Below are 26,100 nucleotides of genomic sequence, written 5' to 3' on the forward strand. Positions count from 1 at the left end.
GAAGTGACAAAGAGCTCTTACAGGACCAGGGCACAAATAATAATCATCAATCATTTTGGTCTTTATCATAGTTATAGCCATCTTATGTTACATAACATATTGTAATTACATTAAGCTAGGTACATTACATAACATATTGTAATTACATTAAGGCTGGTACATTACATAACAGATTGTAATTACATTAAGGCTGGTACATTACATAACATATTGTAATTACATTAAGGCAGGTAGATTACATAACATATTGTAATTACATTAAGGCAGGCACATTACATAACATATTGTAATTACATTAGGCAGATACATTACATAACATATTGTAATTACATTAAGGCAGGCACATTACATAACATATTGTAATTACATTAAGGCAGGCACATTACATAACATATTGTAATTACATTAAGCCTGAAAAGGCATACACTGTGAAAAGAGTGGGCGATGCCATTCTCACATACAAGGCAGGACCACTTGGTGTGCATAGTTAAAAAGATCTGTGCAAAAATAATATTTCATCTTGATTTAATTTGACTCTTTTTGTTCAACAATGTGTGTTTTGTTAGAAGAGGCAATTATTTAACTATGGTTGAGTAAACTGAGCAATACATAAATTGTCTATGGAAATGTGTGCCTTGATCTTCGAAGCCTCATTGAAGACAGTCATGCGTCATATTCTTACATTTAATCAACGGACATTTATGTAAAATCGAAACGAACTGAGGCTTCATTAATCCAACAATCCCAGCAAAGGTCTCTATGTTCTCTGTCTCTGTCTCTCCCCTCTCTCTCTCTCTCTCTCTCTACCTCTCTCTCTCCCTCTCTCCCTCTCCCCCCCTCTCTCTCTCTCTCTCTCCCTCTCTCCCTCTCCCTCTCCCTCTCTCCCTTTCTCTCCCTCTCTCTCTCTCTCTCTCTCTCTCTCTCTCTCTCTCTCTCTCTCTCTCTCTCTCTCTCCCTCTCTTTCTCTCTCTCTCTCTCTCTCTCTCTCCCTTTCTCTCTCTCTCTCTCTCTCCCTCTCTCCCTCTCTCTCTCTCTCTCCCTCTCTCCCCCTCTCTCTCTCTCTCTCTCTCTCCCTTTCTCTCTCTCTCTGTGTAGTTGTGGACAGAACAATTCCCTTACCAGGCCGTGATACAACTGGTCAGGATGCTCTTGATGGTGCAGCAGTAGTCTTTGGAGAGGAACTGGGGCGGCATGCTGAATTTCTTCAGCCGCCGTAGGAAGTAGAGACGCTGTTGCGCCCTATTGACCAGAGTGGTGGAGGTGTTGGTCCATGTTAAGTCCTAGGTGATGTGGACGCTGAGGAACTTAAAACTGCTCACTCTCTCTACTGCAGTCCCGTTGATGTGGATGGTGGTGTGATCCTTCCTCTACTTCCTGAAGTAAACAATCAACTCCTTTGTTTTGCTGACATTGAGGAAGAGGTTGTTGTCCTGGCCACGACATTACCAGTTCACTTAACTCCTCCCTATAGGCTGACTTGTCGTTGTTGGTTAACAGTCGTACAACTGCGGTGTCGCCAGCAGAAATTGGATGGATTTGGTGTAGTGCAACACCACACAGCACACAGTCGTGGGTGAACAGGGAATACAGCAGCGGGCTGATGAGACACCCCTGGCGGGGGCCCCTGTGTTATGAAGAGTCAGTGTGGAGGAGGTGTTGTTCCCAATCCTCACAACCTGTGGTCTGTCTAGGATCAAATCAAATCAAATGTATTTATATAGCCCTTCTTACATCAGCTGATATATCAAAGTGCTGTACAGAAACCCAGCCTAAAACCCCAAACAGCAAGCAATGTTGGTGTAGAAGCACGGTGGCTAGTAAAAACTCCCTAGAAAGGCCAGAACCTAGGAAGAAACCTAGAGAGGAACCAGGCTATAAGGGGTGGCCAGTCCTCTTCTGGTTGTGCCAGGTGGAGATGGTAGTGTCCAGACCCAGAGTTCTGAGCTTGGTGATGACCTTTGAGGGAAACAATAGTCTTGAATGCTGAACTGAAGTCAATGAACAACATTCTCACATAGGTGTTCCTCTTCTCCAAATGTGTTCGGGCCATGTGAATAGCGATGGAAATGGACTCTTCAATGGATCTGTTGGAGCGGTAGGGTATTTGGAGCGGTAGGGTCCAGTGGGCCTGGCATGCTGGCATTGATGTGGGCCATAACCAGCCTCTTAAAACACTTCATGATGACCGGTGAGAGTCAATAGTAATTTGAGCATGCCACCTTTGTTTTTTCTTGGGTACTGGAACGATGGTGGTCTCCTTGAAGTAGGTAGGGACTACAGCCTGAGACAGGGACAGGTTAAAGATGTTTGAGAAGAGGCCTCCATCTGGTCAGCTCACTTGAGGACGCGGTAATGGATATCTTCACTCTTTTGAGAGTTTTCCCTCACGTCAGCCTTGAAGAGCAAAAGCATCTGGTCGTTGCCCGGAGCAGCAAGTCTTCCTGGACGGCTCGGTATTATCTACCTCGAAGTGAGTATAGAATATTTTAAGCTCGTCTGGGAGGGAGGCTTCAGTGGGCACCACACAGCTGTATTGGTGTTTGTAGTCCTTGATAGTCTGTAGTCCATGATAGTCTGTAGTCCTTGATAGTATGTAGTCCTTGATAGTCTGTAGTCCTTGATAGTGTGTAGTCCTTGATAGTATGTAGTCCATGATAGTATGTAGTCCATGATAGTATGTAGTCCTTGATAGTGTGTAGTCCTTGATAGTATGTAGTCCATGATAGTATGTAGTCCATGATAGTCTGTAGTCCTTGCCACATGTTTTGTGAGTCTGAGTTGTGAACATCAATTCAATTTTAAAGTCTGTATTGTCTTTTTGAGTCCATAATGGATTTGTGGAGCTCGTACCTGCTTGACTTGTACTCGTCATGCATCACAGAGTCATCGAGGTTCGTTCTGCCGACATTGAATGTTGCAGTACAGGCTCTCAGTATGATACGGACATCTCCGTTCATTTTTGGTTGGGGTTTGTCCGGATTGTTGTTGTGGGTACAACGTCATCAACACATTTCCTAATGAAGCCTGTGACTGACCATGTATATTCCTCAATGTTGATGGACGAGTCCTGGGTGGATGAATCTTTGAACATTTATTATCAAAAACACTACTGCAGCATTGAGTCACATTAACAGATGTATGTGTGATTTGCTCACTCAGCATCGTTCCACATGGCATGCTAAATTACAAAACGAAGTAGAATAGAAAGAAAAATACTTGATCACTTTTATATAAAATTAAATGTCCATTGATGCATATCCATTGATGCATGTCCATTGATGCATATCCATTGATGCATATCCATTGATGCATATCCATTGATGCATATCCATTGATGCATATCCATTGATGCATATTCATTGATGCATATCCATTGATGCATATCCATTGATGCATATCCATTGATGCATATCCATTGATGCATATCCATTGATGCATATCCATTGATGCATATCCATTGATGCATATCCATTGATGCATATCCATTGATGCATATTCATTGATGCATATTCATTGATGCATATTCACTGATGCATATCCATTGATGCATATCCATTGATGCATATCCATTGATGCATATCCATTGATGCATATCCATTGATGCATATTCATTGATGCATATCCATTGATGCATATTCATTGATGCATATCCATTGATGCATATTCATTGATGCATATCCATTGATGCATATCCATTGATGCATATTCATTGATGCATATCCATTGATGCATATTCATTGATGCATATTCATTGATGCATATCCATTGATGCATATACATTGATGCATATTCATTGATGCATATTCATTGATGCATATCCATTGATGCATATCCATTGATGCATATTCATTGATGCATATCCATTGATGCATATTCATTGATGCATATTCATTGATGCATATCCATTGATGCATATACATTGATGCATATCCATTGATGCATATTCATTGATGCATATACATTGATGCATATTCATTGATGCATATTCATTGATGCATATTCATTGATGCATATCCATTGATGCATATACATTGATGCATATACATTGATGCATATTCATTGATGCATATCCATTGATGCATATCCATTGATGCATATCCATTGTTGCATATTCATTGATGCATATTCATTGATGCATATCCATTGATGCATATCCATTGATGCATATCCATTGATGCATATCCATTGATGCATATCCATTGATGCATATCCATTGATGCATATTCATTGATGCATATCCATTGATGCATATCCATTGATGCATATCCATTGATGCATATCCATTGATGCATGTCCATTGATGCATATCCATTGATGCATATCCATTGATGCATATCCATTGATGCATATCCATTGATGCATATCCATTGATGCATATCCATTGATGCATATCCATTGATGCATGTTCATTGATGCATATCCATTGATGCATATCCATTGATGCATATCCATTGATGCATATCCATTGATGCATATTCATTGATGCATATCCATTGATGCATATCCATTGATGCATATCCATTGATGCATATCCATTGATGCATGTCCATTGATGCATATCCATTGATGCATATCCATTGATGCATATCCATTGATGCATATCCATTGATGCATATCCATTGATGCATATTCATTGATGCATATCCATTGATGCATGTCCATTGATGCATATCCATTGATGCATATTCATTGATGCATATCCATTGATGCATATTCATTGATGCATATCCATTGATGCATATTCATTGATGCATATTCATTGATGCATATACATTGATGCATATTCATTGATGCATATTCATTGGTGCATATTCATTGATGCATATTCATTGATGCATATCCATTGATGCATATACATTGATGCATATCCATTGATGCATATTCATTGATGCATATTCATTGATGCATATTCATTGATGCATATCCATTGATGCATATCCATTGATGCATATCCATTGTTGCATATTCATTGATGCATATTCATTGATGCATATCCATTGATGCATATCCATTGATGCATATCCATTGATGCATATCCATTGATGCATATCCATTGATGCATATCCATTGATGCATATTCATTGATGCATATCCATTGATGCATATCCATTGATGCATATCCATTGATGCATATCCATTGATGCATGTCCATTGATGCATATCCATTGATGCATATCCATTGATGCATATCCATTGATGCATATCCATTGATGCATATCCATTGATGCATATCCATTGATGCATATCCATTGATGCATGTTCATTGATGCATATCCATTGATGCATATCCATTGATGCATATCCATTGATGCATATCCATTGATGCATATTCATTGATGCATATCCATTGATGCATATCCATTGATGCATATCCATTGATGCATATCCATTGATGCATGTCCATTGATGCATATCCATTGATGCATATCCATTGATGCATATCCATTGATGCATATCCATTGATGCATATCCATTGATGCATATTCATTGATGCATATCCATTGATGCATGTCCATTGATGCATATCCATTGATGCATATTCATTGATGCATATCCATTGATGCATATTCATTGATGCATATCCATTGATGCATATTCATTGATGCATATTCATTGATGCATATTCATTGATGCATATTCATTGATGCATATTCATTGGTGCATTTTCATTGATGCATATTCATTGATGCATATTCATTGATGCATATTCATTGATGCATATCCATTGATGCATATTCATTGATGCATATTCATTGATGCATATTCATTGATGCATATTCACTGATGCATATCCATAACTTTGATAAAAATCAAATGGTATTTTATTTGTCACCTGCTTCATGAACAACCGGTACAGTAAAATGATTACTTAAATTATTACTTAAATTATTACTTAAATTATTACTTATGGGCCCTTCACAACAATCTAAAAAAAAAAGAAAAGAGAAATAATACACATTTTCACTTGCAAATGTATTTTGTGGCAAACTGTTGAGGTAAATTTGAACTTGTGGCAAACAATTCTGGGAAACTTGTTGCAAACATTCTATTGTTGCTGGAAATTTGCTGCAAATTAGATCAGATTTTAGTTACTGAGTGTTAACATCATTGAAATGTTTCATTTACATAAACAAATTCACAATAACTTGAAATGAACTTACTTCTCATAGAAAAAAAGAGGAAACACTGAATGTCGTTAATATACTAAACATGTATTCAATTACTTAACAGATTTTTAAAAAAAATACAACTTGAAATCAGAAGAAAAGAGCAAAGACTGGATAAATAAATTGTTTATTTAATCTTTTAATGTAACTACAACATTTACATGAGAGAAATGTGAACACTATGGGGATGTTGATAAGATGTTTAAAGTGGCAATTGCATAATTATTTACATGAGCCAAGTGATAACTGAGCAATAGATTTCAACCAATGGAAGTTTAAAAGATAATTAACAACATTTGAATAATTAATAAACCAGAAACTAAATCAAACCCAGTTCAGAACTGTTGCCCTTTTTTGTGTGAACTTTGGAGATGGCGGCCCTGTGGATGTCCTTTGTCCAAAGCTTGTTGCATGAAAACAATCAGAAAACATAAAACAAAAGCAAAATGAGGACACTGAAAACATTATTTTGGCATTTTAAAAGTTAGCAATCGAGTAATGCCTAATATGGCAAGTCAATTGCAATTAATCAATTAACCTAACTCTCGAAGTAGTATTACTGTCCTCAACCCCTAGCTGTCTGCATAGAAAACTGTCCGGCAGCTAAATGGTTACTAGCTACACTATCTCTGTATACTACCTACTGCTGTTGTGCCCTTGACCAAGGCACTTTACCCTAAGTGCCTGTGAGCTGCTCCAAGCCTGCGTTGTGTGTCAGGTTGGTCACTGTGACAGAATATCTATGCAAATGACCAATAAAGAAAGTATGGTAAAATGAAGGCCATACTATCTACTGGAATTCTCTCGACCTACTCTGACTTCCACAATGCATCCAAAGCCCTCCCCCGCCCTCCCTTCGGTAAATCCGACCACGACGTCATCTTGCTTGTCCCGGCATATAGGCAGACACTCAAACAGGACGTACGAGAACCATTCAAGGCTGCTGGCCCAGACGGCATCTCTAGCCGCGTCCTCAGAGCATGCGCAGACCAGGTGGGTGGTGTGTTTACCGACATATTTAACCGCTCTCCCTATCCCAGTCTGTTGTCCCTATATACAGTGCCTTGCGAAAGTATTCGGCCCCCTTGAACTTTGCGACCTTTTGCCACATTTCAGGCTTCAAACATAAAGATATAAAACTGTATTTTTTTTGTGAAGAATCAACAAGTGGGACACAATCATGAAGTGGAACGACATTTATTGGATATTTCAAATTTTTTTAACAAATCAAAAACTGAAAAATTGGGCGTGCAAAATTATTCAGCCCCCTTAAGTTAATACTTTGTAGCGCCACCTTTTGCTGCGATCACAGCTGTAAGTCGCTTGGGGTATGTCTCTATCAGTTTTGCACATCGAGAGACTGAAATTTTTTCCCTTTCCTCCTTGCAAAACAGCTCGAGCTCAGTGAGGTTGGATGGAGAGCATTTGTGAACAGCAGTTTTCAGTTCTTTCCACAGATTCTCGATTGGATTCAGGTCTGGACTTTGACTTGGCCATTCTAACACCTGGATATGTTTATTTTTGAACCATTCCATTGTAGATTTTGCTTTATGTTTTGGATCATTGTCTTGTTGGAAGACAAATCTCCGTCCCAGTCTCAGGTCTTTTGCAGACTCCATCAGGATTTCTTCCAGAATGGTCCTGTATTTGGCTCCATCCATCTTCCCATCAATTTTAACCATCTTCCCTGTCCCTGCTGAAGAAAAGCAGGCCCAAACCATGATGCTGCCACCACCATGTTTGACAGTGGGGATGGTGTGTTCAGCTGTGTTGCTTTTACGCCAAACATAACGTTTTGCATTGTTGCCAAAAAGTTCAATTTTGGTTTCATCTGACCAGAGCACCTTCTTCCACATGTTTGGTGTGTCTCCCAGGTGGCTTGTGGCAAACTTTAAACAACACTTTTTATGGATATCTTTAAGAAATGGCTTTCTTCTTGCCACTCTTCCATAAAGGCCAGATTTGTGCAATATATGACTGATTGTTGTCCTATGGACAGAGTCTCCCACCTCAGCTGTAGATCTCTGCAGTTCATCCAGAGTGATCATGGGCCTCTTGGCTGCATCTCTGATCAGTCTTTTCCTTGTATGAGCTGAATGTTTAGAGGGACGGCCAGGTCTTGGTAGATTTGCAGTGGTCTGATACTCCTTCCATTTCAATATTATCGCTTGCACAGTGCTCCTTGGGATGTTTAAAGCTTGGGAAATATTTTTGTATCCAAATCCGGCTTTAAACTTCTTCACAACAGTATCTCGGACCTGCCTGGTGTGTTCCTTGTTCTTCATGATGCTCTCTGCGCTTTTAACGGACCTCTGAGACTATCACATTGCAGGTGCATTTATACGGAGACTTGATTACACACAGGTGGATTGTATTTATCATCATTAGTCATTTAGGTCAACATTGGATCATTCAGAGATCCTCACTGAACTTCTGGAGAGAGTTTGCTGCACTGAAAGTAAAGGGGCTGAATAATTTTGCACGCCCAATTTTTCAGTTTTTGACTTGTTAAAAAAGTTTTAAATATCCAATAAATGTCGTTCCACTTCATGATTGTGTCCCACTTGTTGTTGATTCTTCACAAAAAAAATACAGTTTTATATCTTTATGTTTGAAGCCTGAAATGTGGCAAAAGGTCGCAAAGTTCAAGGGGGCCGAATACTTTCGCAAGGCACTGTACCTCATGATGTCCACCATTGTTTCTGTACCCAAGAAGGCAAAGATAACTGAACTAAATGACTACCGCCCCGTAGCACTCACTTCTGTCATCATGAAATGCTTTCAGAGGCTAGTTCAAGGATCATATCACCAACACCTTACCGGCCACCCTAGACCAACTACAGTTTGTATTTTGATTTGTATGGTAGCTGTACATTTATTATGTCTAGTCCCAAAGTGGCTGTATGGTTCTATAAGGCTCTAGTGAAGTTAAGTCTTTCAAGTTTCTGCTAAGGTTGTACTAATGGTTATCACAAGATGGAAGACCTGCTGTTTTACACAGGGTCAATAAAAGTCTGTGTTTTCTTCCTCCAAAATGCTGTCCCCACTTTAAACAATCTATTTCTCAGTTGTACTTATTTTCAAACTTTAGAATCAATGAGGCGAAGTTCCACTCGTTCAGCGTATCCATTACAAAGCTGTCCTAAACCTCTGTATTTAAGTACAGAAATAAATAAATGTTAGAAAAATCTATCGTTAGTTAGACATACTTTGTCCTTTAGGTGCCTTTTGGGTAAACTCCAAGCGGGCTGTCAGGTGCTTTTTACTGAGGAGTGGCTTCTGTCTGGCCACTGTCTGTAGACATTTTTGGATACCATTCCACAGATCTGTGCCTCGACACAATCCTGTCTCTCAGCTCTAATGGCAATTCCTTTGACCTCATGGCTTGTTTTTCTCTGACATGCACTGTCAACTGTGAGACCTTATATAGACAGGTATGTGCCTTTCCAAATCAGTTCCAAACAATTTAATTTACAGTTCGACTCCAAAAAGTTGTAGAAACATCTCAAGGATGATAAATGGAAACAGAATGCACCTGAGCTCAATTTCGAGTCTCATAGCAAAGGGTCTATATACTTATGTAAATGCGATACACATTTTTAATAGATTTGCAAAAATGAATAAAAACTTGTTTATCGTTATTGGGCGTATTGTGTGTTGATTGAGGATGAAGAAAATGTATTTTTATCAATTTTAGAATAAAGCATAACAATGCAACATTAAAAATGTGGAAAAGGGGACCCCTTGTCTGACTACTTTCCGAACTTTATCTACTATAGTTTTTGACACGATTTCCATTTAAATATAATTGGCATTAAAGAGATAAAATACTTTGGTCATTAGTTGGGTTACCATGGAGAGTACCTGAAGACAAGGAGTTTCTAAGACACTCTTTCTTCTCCCACGCTAATGTAATGAGCTTCTCTACACACACACACACACACACACACACACACACACACACACACAAACACACACACACACTTCTATCTCTGCATCTGAAACTCTCTGAAGTTATTGTGTTAATGATGCCCACAACCTTCACGTCAACGAAATGAATGGCACAATTAAAATCTAAAAGTTGTGTTCTTTAACCTTTAATCGTCTCATGTCAAGGCAATGTAGAGCTCTGTCCAGTTAGAGCAGCATGTCATCTCAGTGGTGTCGTGTTTTTGGCTATGCCGGATTAAATTAGATGACATGCTATTCTATAAAATCCTTTCTCTGTAATTAATATTACCTGATTGAGGTAATCATGTAAATGTAATTAACTAGAAAGTCGGGGCACCACGAAAGAGTATTTATAGAGCTGTAATCTTCTGAATAAACTCTTAAAGACCTAGTAATATTTTACATTAACTTGTTGCGTCTACCAAACCCGGATCCGGGATTCTATTTACATACCTAAGCTCATTACCATAACGCAACATTAACTATTCATGAAAATCGCAAATGAAATGAAATAAATATGCCATCTCTCAAGCTTGGCATTTTGTAAACAACACTGTCATCTCAGATTTTCAAAATATGCTTCTCAACCATAGAAAAACAATCATTTGTGTAAAAGTGGCTAGCTAGCGTAGCATTTAGCGTTAGCATTAGCGTTAGCATCCAGCATGCAAGATTTCAACAAAAACATAAAAGCCTTCAAATAAAATCATTTACCTTTGAAGAACTTCGGATGTTTTCAATGAGGAGACTCAGTTAGATAGCAGATGCTCAGTTTTTCCCAAAAAGATTCTTTGTGTATTAGAAATAGCTCCGTTCTGCACATCACATTTGGCTACCAAAAAAAAAACGAAAATTCAGTCCTCAAAACGCAAACTTTTTTCCAAATTAACTCCATAATGTCGACTGAAAACATGGCAAACGTTGTTTAGAATCAATCCTCAAGGTGTTTTTCACATATCTCTTCAATGATATATCGTTCGTGGAAGCATGGTTTCTCCACTCAATCAAATGGAAAAGTACAAGCAGCTGGCGTTTGCGCACCGAATTCCACGCAGGACACCAGGCGGAAACTTGGAAAATGTAGTCTCTTATGGTCAATCTTCCAATGATATGCCTACAAATGCGTCACAATGCTGCTAACACCTTGGGGGAACGACAGAAAGTGTAGGCTCATTCCTTGCGCAATCACAGCCATATAAGGAGACAATGGAAAACAGAGCTTCAGAGATTCTGCTCATTTCCTGGTTGACGCATCATCTTGGTTTCGCCTGTAGAATGAGTTCTGGGGCACTTACAGACAATATCTTTGCAGATTCTGAAACTTCAGAGTGTTTTCTTTCAAAAACTGCCAAGAATATGCATAGTCGAGCATCTTTTCGTGACAAAATATCGCGCTTAAAACGGGAACGTTTTTTATCCAAAAATGAAATAGCGCCCCTAGAGATCAAAGAGGTTAATAGCAGTCAATATTAATCGTCACCTTATTTCAGTCTCATCTGAAAGTTGTAAATTCTTGGTTATCTTCACGAACCCTGGCTAACAAATTGAATCAGCAATGCAAAATGGTTTAATTATTTATTTACTAAATACCTAACTAATCACACAGAATTACATATCCACAGAATGAAACATACCTTGATTGCAAATTATGTCATAAAGGAAAACGTCCCTGGGACGGAACAGATATGACAGCTGGTTACACAAAGAATGGGGGTTGGGTTTGAGTGAAAGAGTGGGAAGACTCAGGGACAAAGGGAGAAACTATGTCTCTATCGGGTTGTTGGCAGCTACTCTGTCGTAATCGATGTGGATAGGGGGGTGTTCCCTCTGCTGTTTCCTGAAGTCCACAATCATCTCCTTAGTTTTGTTGACGTTGAGTGTGAGGTTATTTTCCTGACACCACACTCTGAGGGCCCTCACCTCCTCCCTGTAGGCCGTCTCGTCGTTGTTGGTAATCAAGCCTACCACTGTTGTGTCGTCCGCAAACTTGATGATTGAGTTAGAGGCGTGCGTGGCCACGCAGTCGTGGGTGAACAGGGAGTACAGGAGAGGGCTCAGAACGCACCCTTGTGGGGCCCCAGTGTTGAGGATCAGCGGGGAGGAGATGTTGTTGCCTACCCTCACCACCTGGGGGGCGGCCCGTCAGGAAGTCCAGTACCCAGTTGCACAGGGCGGGGTCGAGACCCAGGGTCTCGAGCTTGATTACGAGCTTGGAGGGTACTATGGTGTTGAATGCCGAGCTGTAGTCGATGAACAGCATTCTCACATAGGTATTCCTCTTGTCCAGATGGGTTAGGGCAGTGTGCAGTGTGGTTGAGATTGCATCGTCTGTGGACCTATTTGGGCGGTAAGCAAATTGGAGTGGGTCTAGGGTGTCAGGTAGGGCGGAGGTGATATGGTCCTTGACTAGTCTCTCAAAGCACTTCATGATGACGGAAGTGAGTGCTACGGGGCGGTAGTCGTTTAGCTCAGTTCCTTTAGCTTTCTTGGGAACAGGAACAATGGTGGCCCTCTTGAAGCATGTGGGAACAGCAGACTGGTATAGGGATTGATTGAATATGTCCGTAAACACACCGGCCAGCTGGTCTGCGCATGCTCTGAGGGCGCGGCTGGGGATGCCGTCTGGGCCTGCAGCCTTGCGAGGGTTAACACGTTTAAATGTCTTACTCACCTCGGCTGCAGTGAAGGAGAGACCGCATGTTTTCGTTGCAGGCCGTGTCAGTGGCACTGTATTGTCCTCAAAGTGGGCAAAAAAGTTATTTAGTCTGCCTGGGAGCAAGACATCCTGGTCCGTGACTGGGCTGGATTTCTTCTTGTAGTCCGTGATTGACTGTAGACCCTGCCACATGCCTCTTGTGTCTGAGCCGTTGAATTGAGATTCTACTTTGTCTCTGTACTGACGCTTAGCTTGTTTGATAGCCTTGCGGAGGGAATAGCTGCACTGTTTGTATTCGGTCATGTTACCAGACACCTTGCCCTGATTAAAAGCAGTGGTTCGCGCTTTCAGTTTCACGCGAATGCTGCCATCAATCCACGGTTTCTGGTTAGGGAATGTTTTAATCGTTGCTATGGGAACGACATCTTCAACGCACGTTCTAATGAACTCGCACACCGAATCAGCGTATTCGTCAATATTGTTATCTGACGCAATACGAAACATATCCCAGTCCACGTGATGGAAGCAGTCTTGGAGTGTGGAGTCAGCTTGGTCGGACCAGCGTTGGACAGACCTCAGCGTGGGAGCCTCTTGTTTTAGTTTCTGTCTGTAGGCAGGGATCAACAAAATGGAGTCGTGGTCAGCTTTTCCGAAAGGGCTTATGCTTTGAAGAGTGTCTCTGGCGGAGAACGGGATACGCTGAAGTTGGCTTAGTTCTGTAGTTGACATTTCAACGTTTGGACCGTCGTCCTATCGTCCTCGGAACAGGAGGTTACATTTTCGTCAAGGGCTAAAATTGTGTAGGGAGAGAAGGGTGTGTTTCATAGTTTACAGCCCATGTCTCTTCATAGGGGCGGGCCACTGATTGAGCAGAGCCCTAACCTTATGAAAACCCAAATCTCTCATTTGGAAGCCAAAATTACATTTAATCTTTTCACAAATAGTTTTATTTAAACATTTGACTTGCACAACAATTCCATGTGAATCTGATAACTAGAATGTGTAGACTTTCCCAGATACAGTTTATGTCTTCCTGTCATCAGTCATAATGTCTCAGATGACAACCGAACTGACATCATATTCATTAAGTACCAATGCATATAGTCAACGGGTTCTATTACCGAAATATGGTTCGTTTCCCCCCACTTGTTTGATGTTCCCAGACTCTCTATGTTTAGCAAAGGCTCTTCAGGAGTGCCTCTTTAGAGTCAAGAGAGAGGGAAGGGAGAAAGGTATTTATGGGGTCATAAACCTTACCCACAGGCCAACGTCATGACAGTGGAGACAGGAGAGCAGAATTTGACCAATCACAGCAGAGACAGAAGAAGAGAGCAGAACTTGACCAATCACAGCGGAGACAGAAGAAGAGAGCAGATCTAGACTATTTCTGGTGAGATCAAGTGCTAAAATCTATGCACAGCATGTAGGTAGTTGAAGTTGAACCGTTCGCCAAAAGGTCATCTGTTCGAATCGTGTTCTGAGCTCTAGAACTAAAGGCTGATATTAACCTGGTGACTGAAGGGCCACTGGGTTCATATCCACAAAACAATCTGCTACCGTTGGGCCCTTGAGCAAGGCTCTTAACCCCACAACATTCTCTCCATCCAAAGATGCAGCTTGACTATGTACTCTGGTGTGTCTGTGTGATGTGTGTGTGGGGGGGGGTATTTAACTTTTTTCATAATTCCTGTGCCGTTGGCTTGGACACACACACACACACACACACACACACACACACACACACACACATGAACACACTCACGAACACACACACACATTACAACCTAATGATGAGGAAAAATCAAGCATTCGCCAGGAGCATGGATTCCATGTCTGCTTTTGAATTGGCACCCTATTCCCTATATATTGCACTTCATTGAACCAGAGTAGTGCACTTCATTAGTGTGCTACTGTATACAGGGAATAGAGTGTCATTTGGGACACCGTTGTAAGTAATTGACATTCATTAAAAGATGTACTCTGGGAAAACTAAACTACATGACAAGTCTGTAGTTTAATAGGAGGGTAATTTAACCCCAGAGTGAGGAGAGAGACAAAACAATCAGAGAAGCAATGTCTGACTGTCTGGACAAATCTTAATATTTCCCTTTAATCAGAGGTAGCCTGGTGCAATTATACACTCAGTGTACTAATAGATCTCTGATCATCGGTCGTCAATTATAAGAGGATTTCAACAGCAGTATGGCTGCATCGTTAACTGTGGAAGTACGGCTGCATCAATAGCTGGGGAGGTACGGCTGCATCGTTAACTGTGGAAGTACGGCTGCATCAATATCTGGGGAGGTACGGCTGCATCATTGAAAAGCTTATTACTACAGTATATTCACAATAGCACCATGGAGATATTTTCCGTATCCAAAATCTTCAAATTACAGTGCCTTGTGAAAGTATTCGGCCCCCTTGAACTTTTTTAACAAACCAAAAACTGAAAAATTGGGCGTGCAAAATTATTCAGCCCCCTTAAGTTAATACTTTGTAGCGCCATCTTTTGCTGCGATTACAGCTGTAAGTCGCTTGGGGTATGTCTCTATCAGTTTTGCACATCGAGAGACTGACATTTTTTCCCATTCCTCCTTGCAAAACAGCTCGAGCTCAGTGAGGTTGGATGGAGAGTATTTGTGAACAGCAGTTTTCAGTTCTTTCCACAGATTCTCGATTGGATTCAGGTCTGGACTTTGACTTGGCCATTCTAACACCTGGATATGTTTATTTTTGAACCATTCCGTTGTAGATTTTGCTTTATGTTTTGGATCATTGTCTTGTTGGAAGACAAATCTCCATCCCAGTCTCAGGTCTTTTGCAGACTCCATCAGGTTTTCTTCCAGAATGGTCCTGTATTTGACTCCATCCATCTTCCCATCAATTTTAACCATCTTCCCTGTCCCTGCTGAAGAAAAGCAGGCCCAAACCATGATGCTGCCACCACCATGTTTGACAGTGGGGATGGTGTGTTCAGGGTGATGAGCTGTGTTGCTTTTACGCCAAACATAACGTTTTGCATTGTTGCCAAAAAGTTACATTTTGGTTTCATCTGACCAGAGCACCTTCTTCCACATGTTTGGTGTGTCTCCCAGGTGGCTTGTGGCAAACTTTAAACTACACTTTTTATGGATATCTTTAAGAAATGGCTTTCTTCTTGCCACTCTTCCATAAAGGCCAGATTTGTGCAATATACGACTGATTGTTGTCCTATGGACAGAGTCTCCCACCTCAGCTGTAGATCTCTGCAGTTCATCCAGAGTGATCATGGGCCTCTTGGCTGCATCTCTGATCAGTCTTCTCCTTGTATGAGCTGAAAGTTTAGAGGGACGGCCAGGTCTTGGTAGATTTGCAGTGGTCTGATACTCCTTCCATTTCAATATTATCGCTTGCACAGTGCTCCTTGGGATGTTTAAAGCTTGGGAAATCTTTTTGTATCCAAATCCGGCTTTAAACTTCTTCACAACAGTATCTCGGACCTGCCTGGTGTGTTCCATGTTCTTCATGATGCTCTCTGCGCTTTTAACGGACCTCTGAGACTATCACAGTGCAGGTGCATTTATACGGAGACTTGATTACACACAGGTGGATTGTATTTATCATCAATAGTCATTTAGGTCAACATTGGATCATTCAGAGATCCTCACTGAACTTCTGGAGAGAGTTTGCTGCACTGAAAGTAAAGGGGCTGAATAATTTTGCACGCCCAATTTTTCAGTTTTTGATTTGTTAAAAAAGTTTGAAATATCCAATAAATGTTGTTCCACTTCATGATTGTGTCCCACTTGTTGTTGATTCTTCACAAAAAAATACAGTTTTATATCTTTATGTTTGAAGCCTGAAATGTGGCAAAAAGTCGCAAAGTTCAAGGGGGCCGAATACTTTCGCAAGACACTGTACATTGAATATCATGGATTTAAGGATTTTGTACGCTAGCAAACCCGGGCTGATTTCAACTAGCTAACCTGGGCCTAGTAGACTGTGATTTCAACTAGCTAACCCGGGCCTAGTGGACTGTGATTTCAACTAGGAAACCCGGGCCTAGTAGACTGTGATTTCAACTAGCTAACCCGGGCCTAGTAGACTGTGATTTCAACTAGCTAACCCGGGCCTAGTAGACTGTAATTTCAACTAGCTAACCCGGGCCTAGTAGACTTTGATTTCAACCAGCTAACCCAGGCCTAGTAGACTGTGATTTCAACTAGCTAACCCAGGCCTAGTAGACTGTGATTTCAACTAGCAAACCCAGGCCTAGTAGACTGTGAATTCAACTAGCTAACCCGGGCCTAGTAGACTGTGATTTCAACCAGCTAACCCGGGCCTAGTAGACTGTGATTTCAACTAGCTAACCCGGGCCTAGTAGACTGTGATTTCAACCAGCTAACCCGGGCCTAGTAGACTGTGATTTCAACTAGCAAACCTGGGTAACATTCAAGTAAAAAAATCTGAGCCGTTCGATAATTGAAAAGACATTTCACTGGCCTGACGGGCTAGTAGGGACACATTATCAAGCTATCAGGCTAGCAGGCTAGCAGTAATTTCCGTACCTAAATATCATATACAGTACAGACAATGGTAGTTGTAGATGGCAAAGGTAAGACAAAGAGTGTGGGGATCATTGAAGAATTTAAATGTAATTTGTGTTTTGAATATCAATAAGACAACATTGCATAGAGGGACTCAATAAAATGAAATGGACAAGTCTGTGTTTGGGATCTCCTTGGAGATTTATGGTGAGGGTGATTCATTAGAAGAAAGAAAAACATTTGACGGGTCATTCCATTCATTTGCTGCCTTTTAACTCTTGATATTCCCCATCCCGCATCCGGGAGTGTAATCATCGCCTGAGAATAATTAGCATTATGCAACGGACATAAATATCCCTAGAAAATATTCCTATTCATGAAAATCACAAATTAAATATATTGAGACACTATTTAGCCTTTTGTTAATCACCCTGTCATCTCAGATTTAGAAAATATGCTTTACAGTCAAAGCTAGACAAGCATTTGTGTAAGTTTATCGATAGCCTAGCATAACATTATGCCTTGCTAGCAGCAGGCAACCTTGTCACAAATCAGAAAAGCAATCAAATTAAATCGTTTACCTTTGATGATCTTCGGATGTTTTCACTCACGAGCCTCCCAGGTAGATAGCCAAAGTTCATTTTTTCCCAAAATATTATTTTTGTAGGCGAAATAGCTCAGTTTGTTCTTCACGTTTGGCTGAGAAATCGACCGGAAATTGCAGTCAAGAAAATGGCGAAAAATATTCCAAATTAGCTCCATAATATCGACAGACACATGGCAAACGTTATTTATAATCCATCCTCAAGGTGTTTTTCTAATATCTATTCGATAATATATCCGTCGGGACAATTCGTTTTTCACTAGGACCGATTGGAGTAATGGTTACCTCTGTATTTTACACGAGAATCTCTCTCGGAGCCACCATGTGACCACTTACGCAATTCTTCAACATAAATGCGTAAAACTACGTCACAATGCTGTAGACACCTTGGGGAATACGTAGAAAGCGTAAGCTGGTTCATTGCAAACTCACAGTTCAATAGGGACTCATTGGAACGCAGCGCTTTCAAAACCTGGGGCACTTCCGGATTGGATTTTTCTCAGGCTTTCGCCTGCAACATCAGTTCTGTTATACTCACAGACAATATCTTTACAGTTTTGGAAACGTTAGAGTGTTTTCTATCCAAAGCTGTCAATTATTGGCATATTCTAGCATCTTGTCCTGAAAAAATATCCAGTTTAAAACGAGAACGTTTTTTTTCCAAATAAGAAAATACTGCCCCTAGAGTCGCAACAGGTCATGAACAAATTCTTATTTTCAATGACGGCCTAGGAACAGTGGGTTAACTGCCTGTTCAGGAGCAGAATGACAGATTTGTAGCTTGTCAGCTCGGGGATTGAACTTTTTCCTGCCAAGGCAGCAGCTACTCTTCCTGGGGTTTATTATGGATCCTCATTGTTTCCTGCCAAGGCAGCAGCTACTCTTCCTGGGGTTTATTATGGATCCTCATTGTTTCCTGCCAAGGCAGCAGCTACTCTTCCTGGGGTTTATTATGGATCCTCATTGTTTCTTGCCAAGGCAGCAGCTACTCTTCCTGGGGTTTATTATGGATCCTCATTGTTTCCTGCCAAGGCAGCAGCTACTCTTCCTGAGGTTTATTATGGATCCCCATTAGTTCCTGCCAAGGCAGCAGCTACTCTTCCTGGGGTTTATTATGGATCCCCATTAGTTCCTGCCAAGGCAGCAGCTACTCTTCCTGGGGTTTATTATGGATCCTCATTAGTTCTTTCCAAGGCAGCAGCTACTCTTCCTGGGGTTTATTATGGATCCTCATTAGTTCCTGCCAAGGCAGCAGCTACTCTTCCTGGGGTATATTATGGATCCCTATTAGTTCCTGCCAAGGCAACAGCTACTCTTCCTGGGGTTTATTAAGGATCCTCATTGGTTCCTGCCAAGGCAGCAGCTACTCTTCCTGGGGAGGTGCATGTTAAGGCAGATATATACAATTTAAAATGTGACATGACATTACATTTCATAACACTTTTCACAACACATTAATAAAGTGTGTTCCCTCAGGCGACTACCCTACTACCACACATCTACAATGCAAAACCCATGTGGATGAGTGTGTTATCATGCATATGTCTGTGCCTGTGTTTGTCTCTCTTCAGAGTCCATAAGGTGTATTTCTATCTGTTTTATAATTCTGATTCTACTGCTGCATCAGTTACCTGGTGTGGAATAGAGTTCAATGTAGTCATGGCTCTATGTAGTACTGTGGAATAGAGTTCCATGTAGTCATGGCTCTATGTAGTACTGTGGAATAGAGTTCCATGTAGTCATGGCTCTATGTAGTACTGTGGAATAGAGTTCCATGTAGTCATGGCTCTATGTAGTACTGTGGAATAGAGTTCCATGTAGTCATGGCTCTATGTAGTACTGTGGATTAGAGTTCCATGTAGTCATGGCGCTATGTAGTACTGTGCACCTCCCATAGTCTGTTCTGGACTTGGGGACTGTGAAGAGAGACCTCTTGTGACATGTCTTGTGGGGTATGCATGGGTGTCCAAGCTATGTGCCAGTAGTTTAGACAGACAGCTCGGTGCATTCAACATGTCAATACCTCTCACAAATACAAGTAGTGATGAAGTTCATCTCTCCTCTTCCTTGATCCAGAAGAGATTTTCATGCATATTAATGTTAGCTCTCTGTATACATCCAAGGGCCAGCCGTGCTGCTCTGTTCTGAGCCAATTTTACTTTTCCCTAAGTCCCTCTTTGTGGAACCACACGACTGAACAGTAGTCAAGGTTCCGACAAAACTAGGAGCTGTAGGACCTGCCTTTGACAGACTTCCGCTAACAATATGTTTTGACCATGGCAGTTTACAATCCAGGGTTACTCCACGCAGTTTAGCCATCTCAACTTGCTCCATTTCCACATTATTTATTACACGATTTAGTTGAGGTTCAGGGTTAAGTGAACGATTTGTCCCAAATATAATGCTTTCAGTTTTAGAAATATTTAGGGCTACCATATTCTTTACCACCCATTCTGAAACTAAATGCATCTCTTTGTTAAGGGTTGCAGTCATTTCAGTCGCTGTAGTAGCTGATGTGTATAGTGTTCAGTCATCCACATACATAGACACACTGGCTTTACTCAATTCCTGATTATGTTGGAGAGTCTTCCATTAAAGAACACCCTCTGTGTTCTGTTAGACAGGTAACTCTGTATCCACAATATAGCAGGGGGTGTAAAGCCAGAACACATCAGACTATGATCGATAATGGCAAAAAGAGGGTTGACCCTACACGTTAGACGATTTCTTCTTAAAATCAGCCATAAATCCCCTAGTGACAAAGCTTGCTTTTTTTTGTGTAACAGGGAGTGGCAATTGAATGCAAGCTTCACAAAAAAATTTTAAAAAATAATTGTATAAAAAGTGTCTGGCCTGACTATCTGTGGGTAACAGGGTTGACTTGTTTTGCTTGAGCCACTCAGTTGTCCACAAGACAACACCAGAAAATGGGCAGAAAGAGTCAAACCAGTTTACCTGTTTTTAATCTATGACGAGACTATCAGATGTTCTCTTTTTATTTAATTTAAATATATATATATATTTCCTATATTAAAACGAGAGTTCAGTCCACGTGTAACACTGTTGACCTTAACATGAAGGACAGACGGTAAATTAATCACTAAATCACAGGAAATGAATAGTTGTCTCCAGACAGTACTTTGTCAAAGCAACAAACTAACTAGGACTTTACAGTGATGGAGAAAGTTCAGATAAATGTTTGGATTAAGTGGTTTAAAATCATAAAGGGACACAAGGGTTATCACAGGGACATGTAAAAAGGCGTGAATTTTGGAACTTTAGCAAGACATTATTCACGTAAAAAAATCGGATTTATTTAATTCTCTATGTGGTCTAAAATTAAAGGGCACATCATTTAAATATAACAGGCTTTTAAAATTCAATACCGGTGCACAATTTCTACTTAAAGTATTAAAGGGACGCAAAAGGCACTATTTTTTGGGGGTGAAATGACACAGAAGTTGGGATAAGGAAGTACTTCAAATGAACAGAGGGCAGCACACTAAATTCGACTCCCAATTACCACTTTTACTGACAACATACTGACATGACACAGACCTTCGTCAGGTCGAAATTATGATTCCTTAGATCGAGTCTAACCTTTAAAAATAAATTTCTATAAAGAAGATAATGCTTTTTTGGGGGAAATAATTGGAAGGTACTTGTACCATTTTACAGTTATTGTGAGATGATGCAGGAAAAAAATCATCCCTCGTCCTTTCCCAGAAAACAACTAGTTGTCCTTTTTTAACACACCATTACATTTCAAGGAAGCAATAACTCCCTTCTCGGGCTGAGAAAACAGACATCTCCTTTCATGAAATCTGTCTGTACCTGAAAGCTTGATAGTCTGTCTTCAGATTCCAGTGGAGGCTGCTGAGGGGAGGACGGCTCGTAATAAAGTCTGGAATGGAGTGAATGGAATGGAATGAAACACATCACACGTTTGACCTCATTCCATTTACTCCAATCCACACATTTTATTCCATTCCAGACATTATTATGAATCGTCATCCCCTCAGCAGCCTCCACTAATTCTCATGTAAACATGAGCTCTCGACATTACAAACCGTTGTCAAACAGGCTAAAGTTTCATGTTGAGTGGCTTTTATATTGAGTAAATGTTCACGACTAAATGTTTTTCTCTACAAACACACACAAACGACACCATTCATAGTCCAACGAATTGTTTGTGCACGGTAGTAGTAGCCCACAGGCCATTTATTTGTGTCTATCAGCGGCAGTACAAATGGGGTCAACAGTGCCACCTGCTGGTGGCGTGATGGTATTAATGGAGAAAGGGGTTCTGTTAGGGAGAGGCGGACCATCGGGGCGGCCCAGGCAGACACGAGCCAGGGCGTATTCCCCGTACATACCTGTATTAATAAGGAGACAGATGGGACACTATAGTGTTAGCTTCGGCTTTAATAAAATAAGATATTTCTTTAAAGGTTAAATAAACGGACACGGTTACAGATAACTTTCCCAAAATTCCCAGGTTTTTCCAGAAATCGCAGTTGGGAAACTTCCAGAATCAGGAGGGAATAAACAGGAAATCCAGAATCCTCCGACCAGGATTTCTGGAAAACCTGGGAATTTTGGGAAAGTTATCGTAACTTTATAAGCTTACAGAGCATTATGGGTACAGTAGTACATCATGCTACAATAAAATGATAGGCTCCCGAGTGGTGCAGTGATCTAAGGCACTGCATCTCAGTGCTAGAGGTGTCACTACAGACACCCTGGTTCTTTGGCCCAGCGTTGTCTGGATTTGGCCGGTGTAGGCTGTCATTGTAAATAATAATTTAATCTTGACTTGCCTCGTTAAATAAAATGAAAAAATACCAAAGAAGAAGACGGCCACCGCGACCCAGAGGCTTTTCAACACGATATCCTTAATGACTGTGCTGCCGTACAGGTCCTCATCATCTTTCACCACGATGATGTTACCATGGGAATCCTCATCCCCATCATCCCACCGAGCCAGAGCAGAGGGGAAGTCCAGTCTGAGAGCCTCAGGAGGGAGCACCTGGATGGAAAGAAGAGAAGGAAAATATTATATATAAGCACATTTATTTTGTCTCTAGGCAGTCTCCAAGCTGGATTTTAACGGTTCAATGAAAGCTGAGGGGAGGACGGCTCATAACAATATGAGGGATCACATTTTTTAATATCAACTTTTGTTTTCAATTTAGCTAAGGCTCTTATCCAGAGTGACTTATAATCAATGCATTCAACTAAGGTTATGTAGGTCAAAATACTCACAGATGAAGTTATTATTTATTTATTTCAAACAGTATTTTTTTTATTCCAGGTCTGGATAGAATACAATGCCTCCCACCTTGAGCCCCAGGTAGAGTCTCTTGACCCTGCGGTAATCAGTGTCCTGTACATCACAACGGTATGTCCCAGCATCCTCCTCCCTCACCTAGGTTGAAGATATTCATGTTAGGACAATGTTCTAGTCACGTGAGTAAGCTTTCGACAAAATAAACGGAACCATCGCCGTTGCTAACTAGAATCGTTGCTTCCGTCCGTTTAGAATTCTTCTGCATTCATGCAAAGAGTTCTGGGAATTTTTAGAAACCCTCTTGACTTAACCTTGGTTGACCTAGCTCTCTCACCGGGTCCAGGACCAGCCGGTCTAACCTGGGGGCGTCCCAGCGTCCCAGCAGAGAGTCGTCGGTGGTCACCACCCCCCGGGCGTGGCGCCACGATACCCGGAAGGAGAAGCGACCCATGGCCTCCATCACCTCACCCAGACAGTCCAGCTCCAACCGCTGACCAGCTTGCACAGTGACAGTCTGGAGAAGAGGAGTACAAGAGGAGGAGGGGGAAGGGGGAGGAGGAGGAATAGAAAGAGGAGGAGGAGGGGGAAATGTACTTCAAGGGGACTACCACAGGAGATACTAATGCCGGAAACCCTCCAATTGCCACATCTCTGCACATCAAAATTTCCTGTCAGACCTGGGATTCCTACCTCTACTACATGGACAAGAATTGGTAAGGGATTTTGTCAGTCACAAAAGAGGTACATAACAGCAAAAATAAATTACTTGACAATTGACCAGGATAATAGACCAGGATAATAGACCAGGATAATAGACCAGGACAATATACCATGATAATAGACCAGGATAATAGACCAGGATAATAAACCAGGATAATAGACCAGGATAATAGACCAGGATAATATACCAGGATAATAGACCAGGATAATAGACCAGGATAATAGACCAGGACAATAGACCAGGACAACAGACCAGGATAATAGACCATGACATTAGACCAGGACAACACAATAGACCAGGACATTAGACCAGGATAATAGACCAGGATAACAGACCAGGACATTAGACCAGGACATTAGACCAGGATAATAGACCAGGGCAATAGACCAGGACAATAGACCAGGACAATAGACCAGGATAATAGACCAGGATAATAGACCAGGACAACACAATAGACCAGGACATTAGACCAGGATAATAGACCAGGATAACAGACCAGGATAATAGACCAGGACAATATACCAGGATAATAGACCAGAACAATAGACCAGGATAATAGACTAGGACAATATACCAGGATAACAGACCAGGATAATAGACCAGGATAACAGACCAGGATAATAGACCAGGACAATATACCAGGATAATAGACCAGAACAATAGACCAGGATAATAGACTAGGACAATATACCAGGATAATAGACCAGGATAATAGACCAGGATAATAGACCAGGATAATAGACTAGGACAATATACCAGGATAATAGACCAGGATAATATACCAGGATAATAGACCAGGATAATAGACCAGGACATTAGACCAGGATAATAGACCAGGATAATAGACCAGGATAATAGACCAGGATAATAGACCAGGATAATAGACCAGGATAATAGACTAGGACAATATACCAGGATAATAGACCAGGATAATAGACCAGGATAATAGACCAGGATAATAGACTAGGACAATATACCAGGATAATAGACCAGGATAATATACCAGGATAATAAACCATGATAATAGACCAGGATAATAGACCAGGATAATAGACCAGGATAATAGACCAGGACAATAGACCAGGACAACAGACCAGGACAATAGACCAGAACAATAGACCAGGATAATAGACCATGACATTAGACCAGGACAATAGACCAGAACAATAGACTAGGATAATAGACCATGACATTAGACCAGGATAATAGACCAGGACAATATACCAGGATAATAGACCAGGACAATAGACCAGGATAATAGACCAGGATAATAGACCAGGATAATAGACCAGGATAATAGACCAGGATAATAGACCAGGATAATAGATCAGGACAATATACCAGGACAATATACCAGGATAATAGACCAGGACAATAGACCAGGATAATAGACCAGGATAATAGACCAGGATAATAGACCAGGATAATAGACCAGGATAATAGACCAGGACAATAGACCAGGATAATAGACCAGGATAATAGACCAGGATAATAGACCAGGACAATATACCAGGATAATAGACCAGGACAATAGACCAGGACATTAGACCAGGATAATAGACCATGACATTAGACCAGGACAACACAATAGACCAGGACATTAGACCAGGATAATAGACCAGGATAACAGACCAGGACATTAGACCAGGACATTAGACCAGGATAATAGACCAGGACAATATACCAGGATAATAGACCAGGATAATAGACCAGGATAATAGACCAGGATAATAGACCAGGACAATAGACCAGGACAATTGACCAGTGCAATATACCAGGACAATAGACCAGTGCAACATACCAGGATAACACAATAACCTCAGCGACTTATTTCCATTGTGGTCCAAAGATATTATTATTAATTGTATGTATTTACGGCGAGATTATTCACCTGCAGACCACACTGCCAGGAGTCCACACAGCGGACCTTCCGGACATGGCAGTCCTTCTCCTCCCCGACCTGGCCCTCTCTCAGTGGGCACAGCTCCTGGGTGCGTAGGCCCAGACCACAGGTGGTGCTGCAGGGAGAGCTGTGTATGATGACCTCTGCTGGGACGGCATTCAAGTCCTCCAGGTCAGCAAGGGACAGGGGGTTAGGTGTAGGACTGGACAGGCAGCAGAGGAGGAGGAAGGACCAGGAGACGAGGGAGATTGACATGGACAGACACAGACCCCAACTCCCCAT

The 26,100-nt window shown here is 41.2% G+C and overlaps 1 protein-coding gene across 1 annotated transcript; it reads right to left on the bottom strand.

Moving 5' to 3' along the window:
• Positions 1–1,115: 1,115 nt before the first annotated feature.
• LOC139403207 (transmembrane protein 81-like) lies at positions 1,116–26,100 on the bottom strand. The gene is made up of 6 exons (XM_071146920.1): positions 25,807–26,100; positions 23,529–23,708; positions 23,246–23,332; positions 22,750–22,933; positions 21,739–21,808; positions 1,116–1,239 (listed from the first exon to the last, which is right to left on the bottom strand). The coding sequence occupies exons 1-6, from the start codon at positions 26,098–26,100 to the stop codon at positions 1,116–1,118; spliced, it is 939 nt and encodes a 312-aa protein (XP_071003021.1).

Source organism: Oncorhynchus clarkii, unplaced genomic scaffold (assembly GCF_045791955.1).
Source record: "Oncorhynchus clarkii lewisi isolate Uvic-CL-2024 unplaced genomic scaffold, UVic_Ocla_1.0 unplaced_contig_7509_pilon_pilon, whole genome shotgun sequence".
Taxonomy (NCBI): Eukaryota; Metazoa; Chordata; class Actinopteri; order Salmoniformes; family Salmonidae; genus Oncorhynchus; species Oncorhynchus clarkii.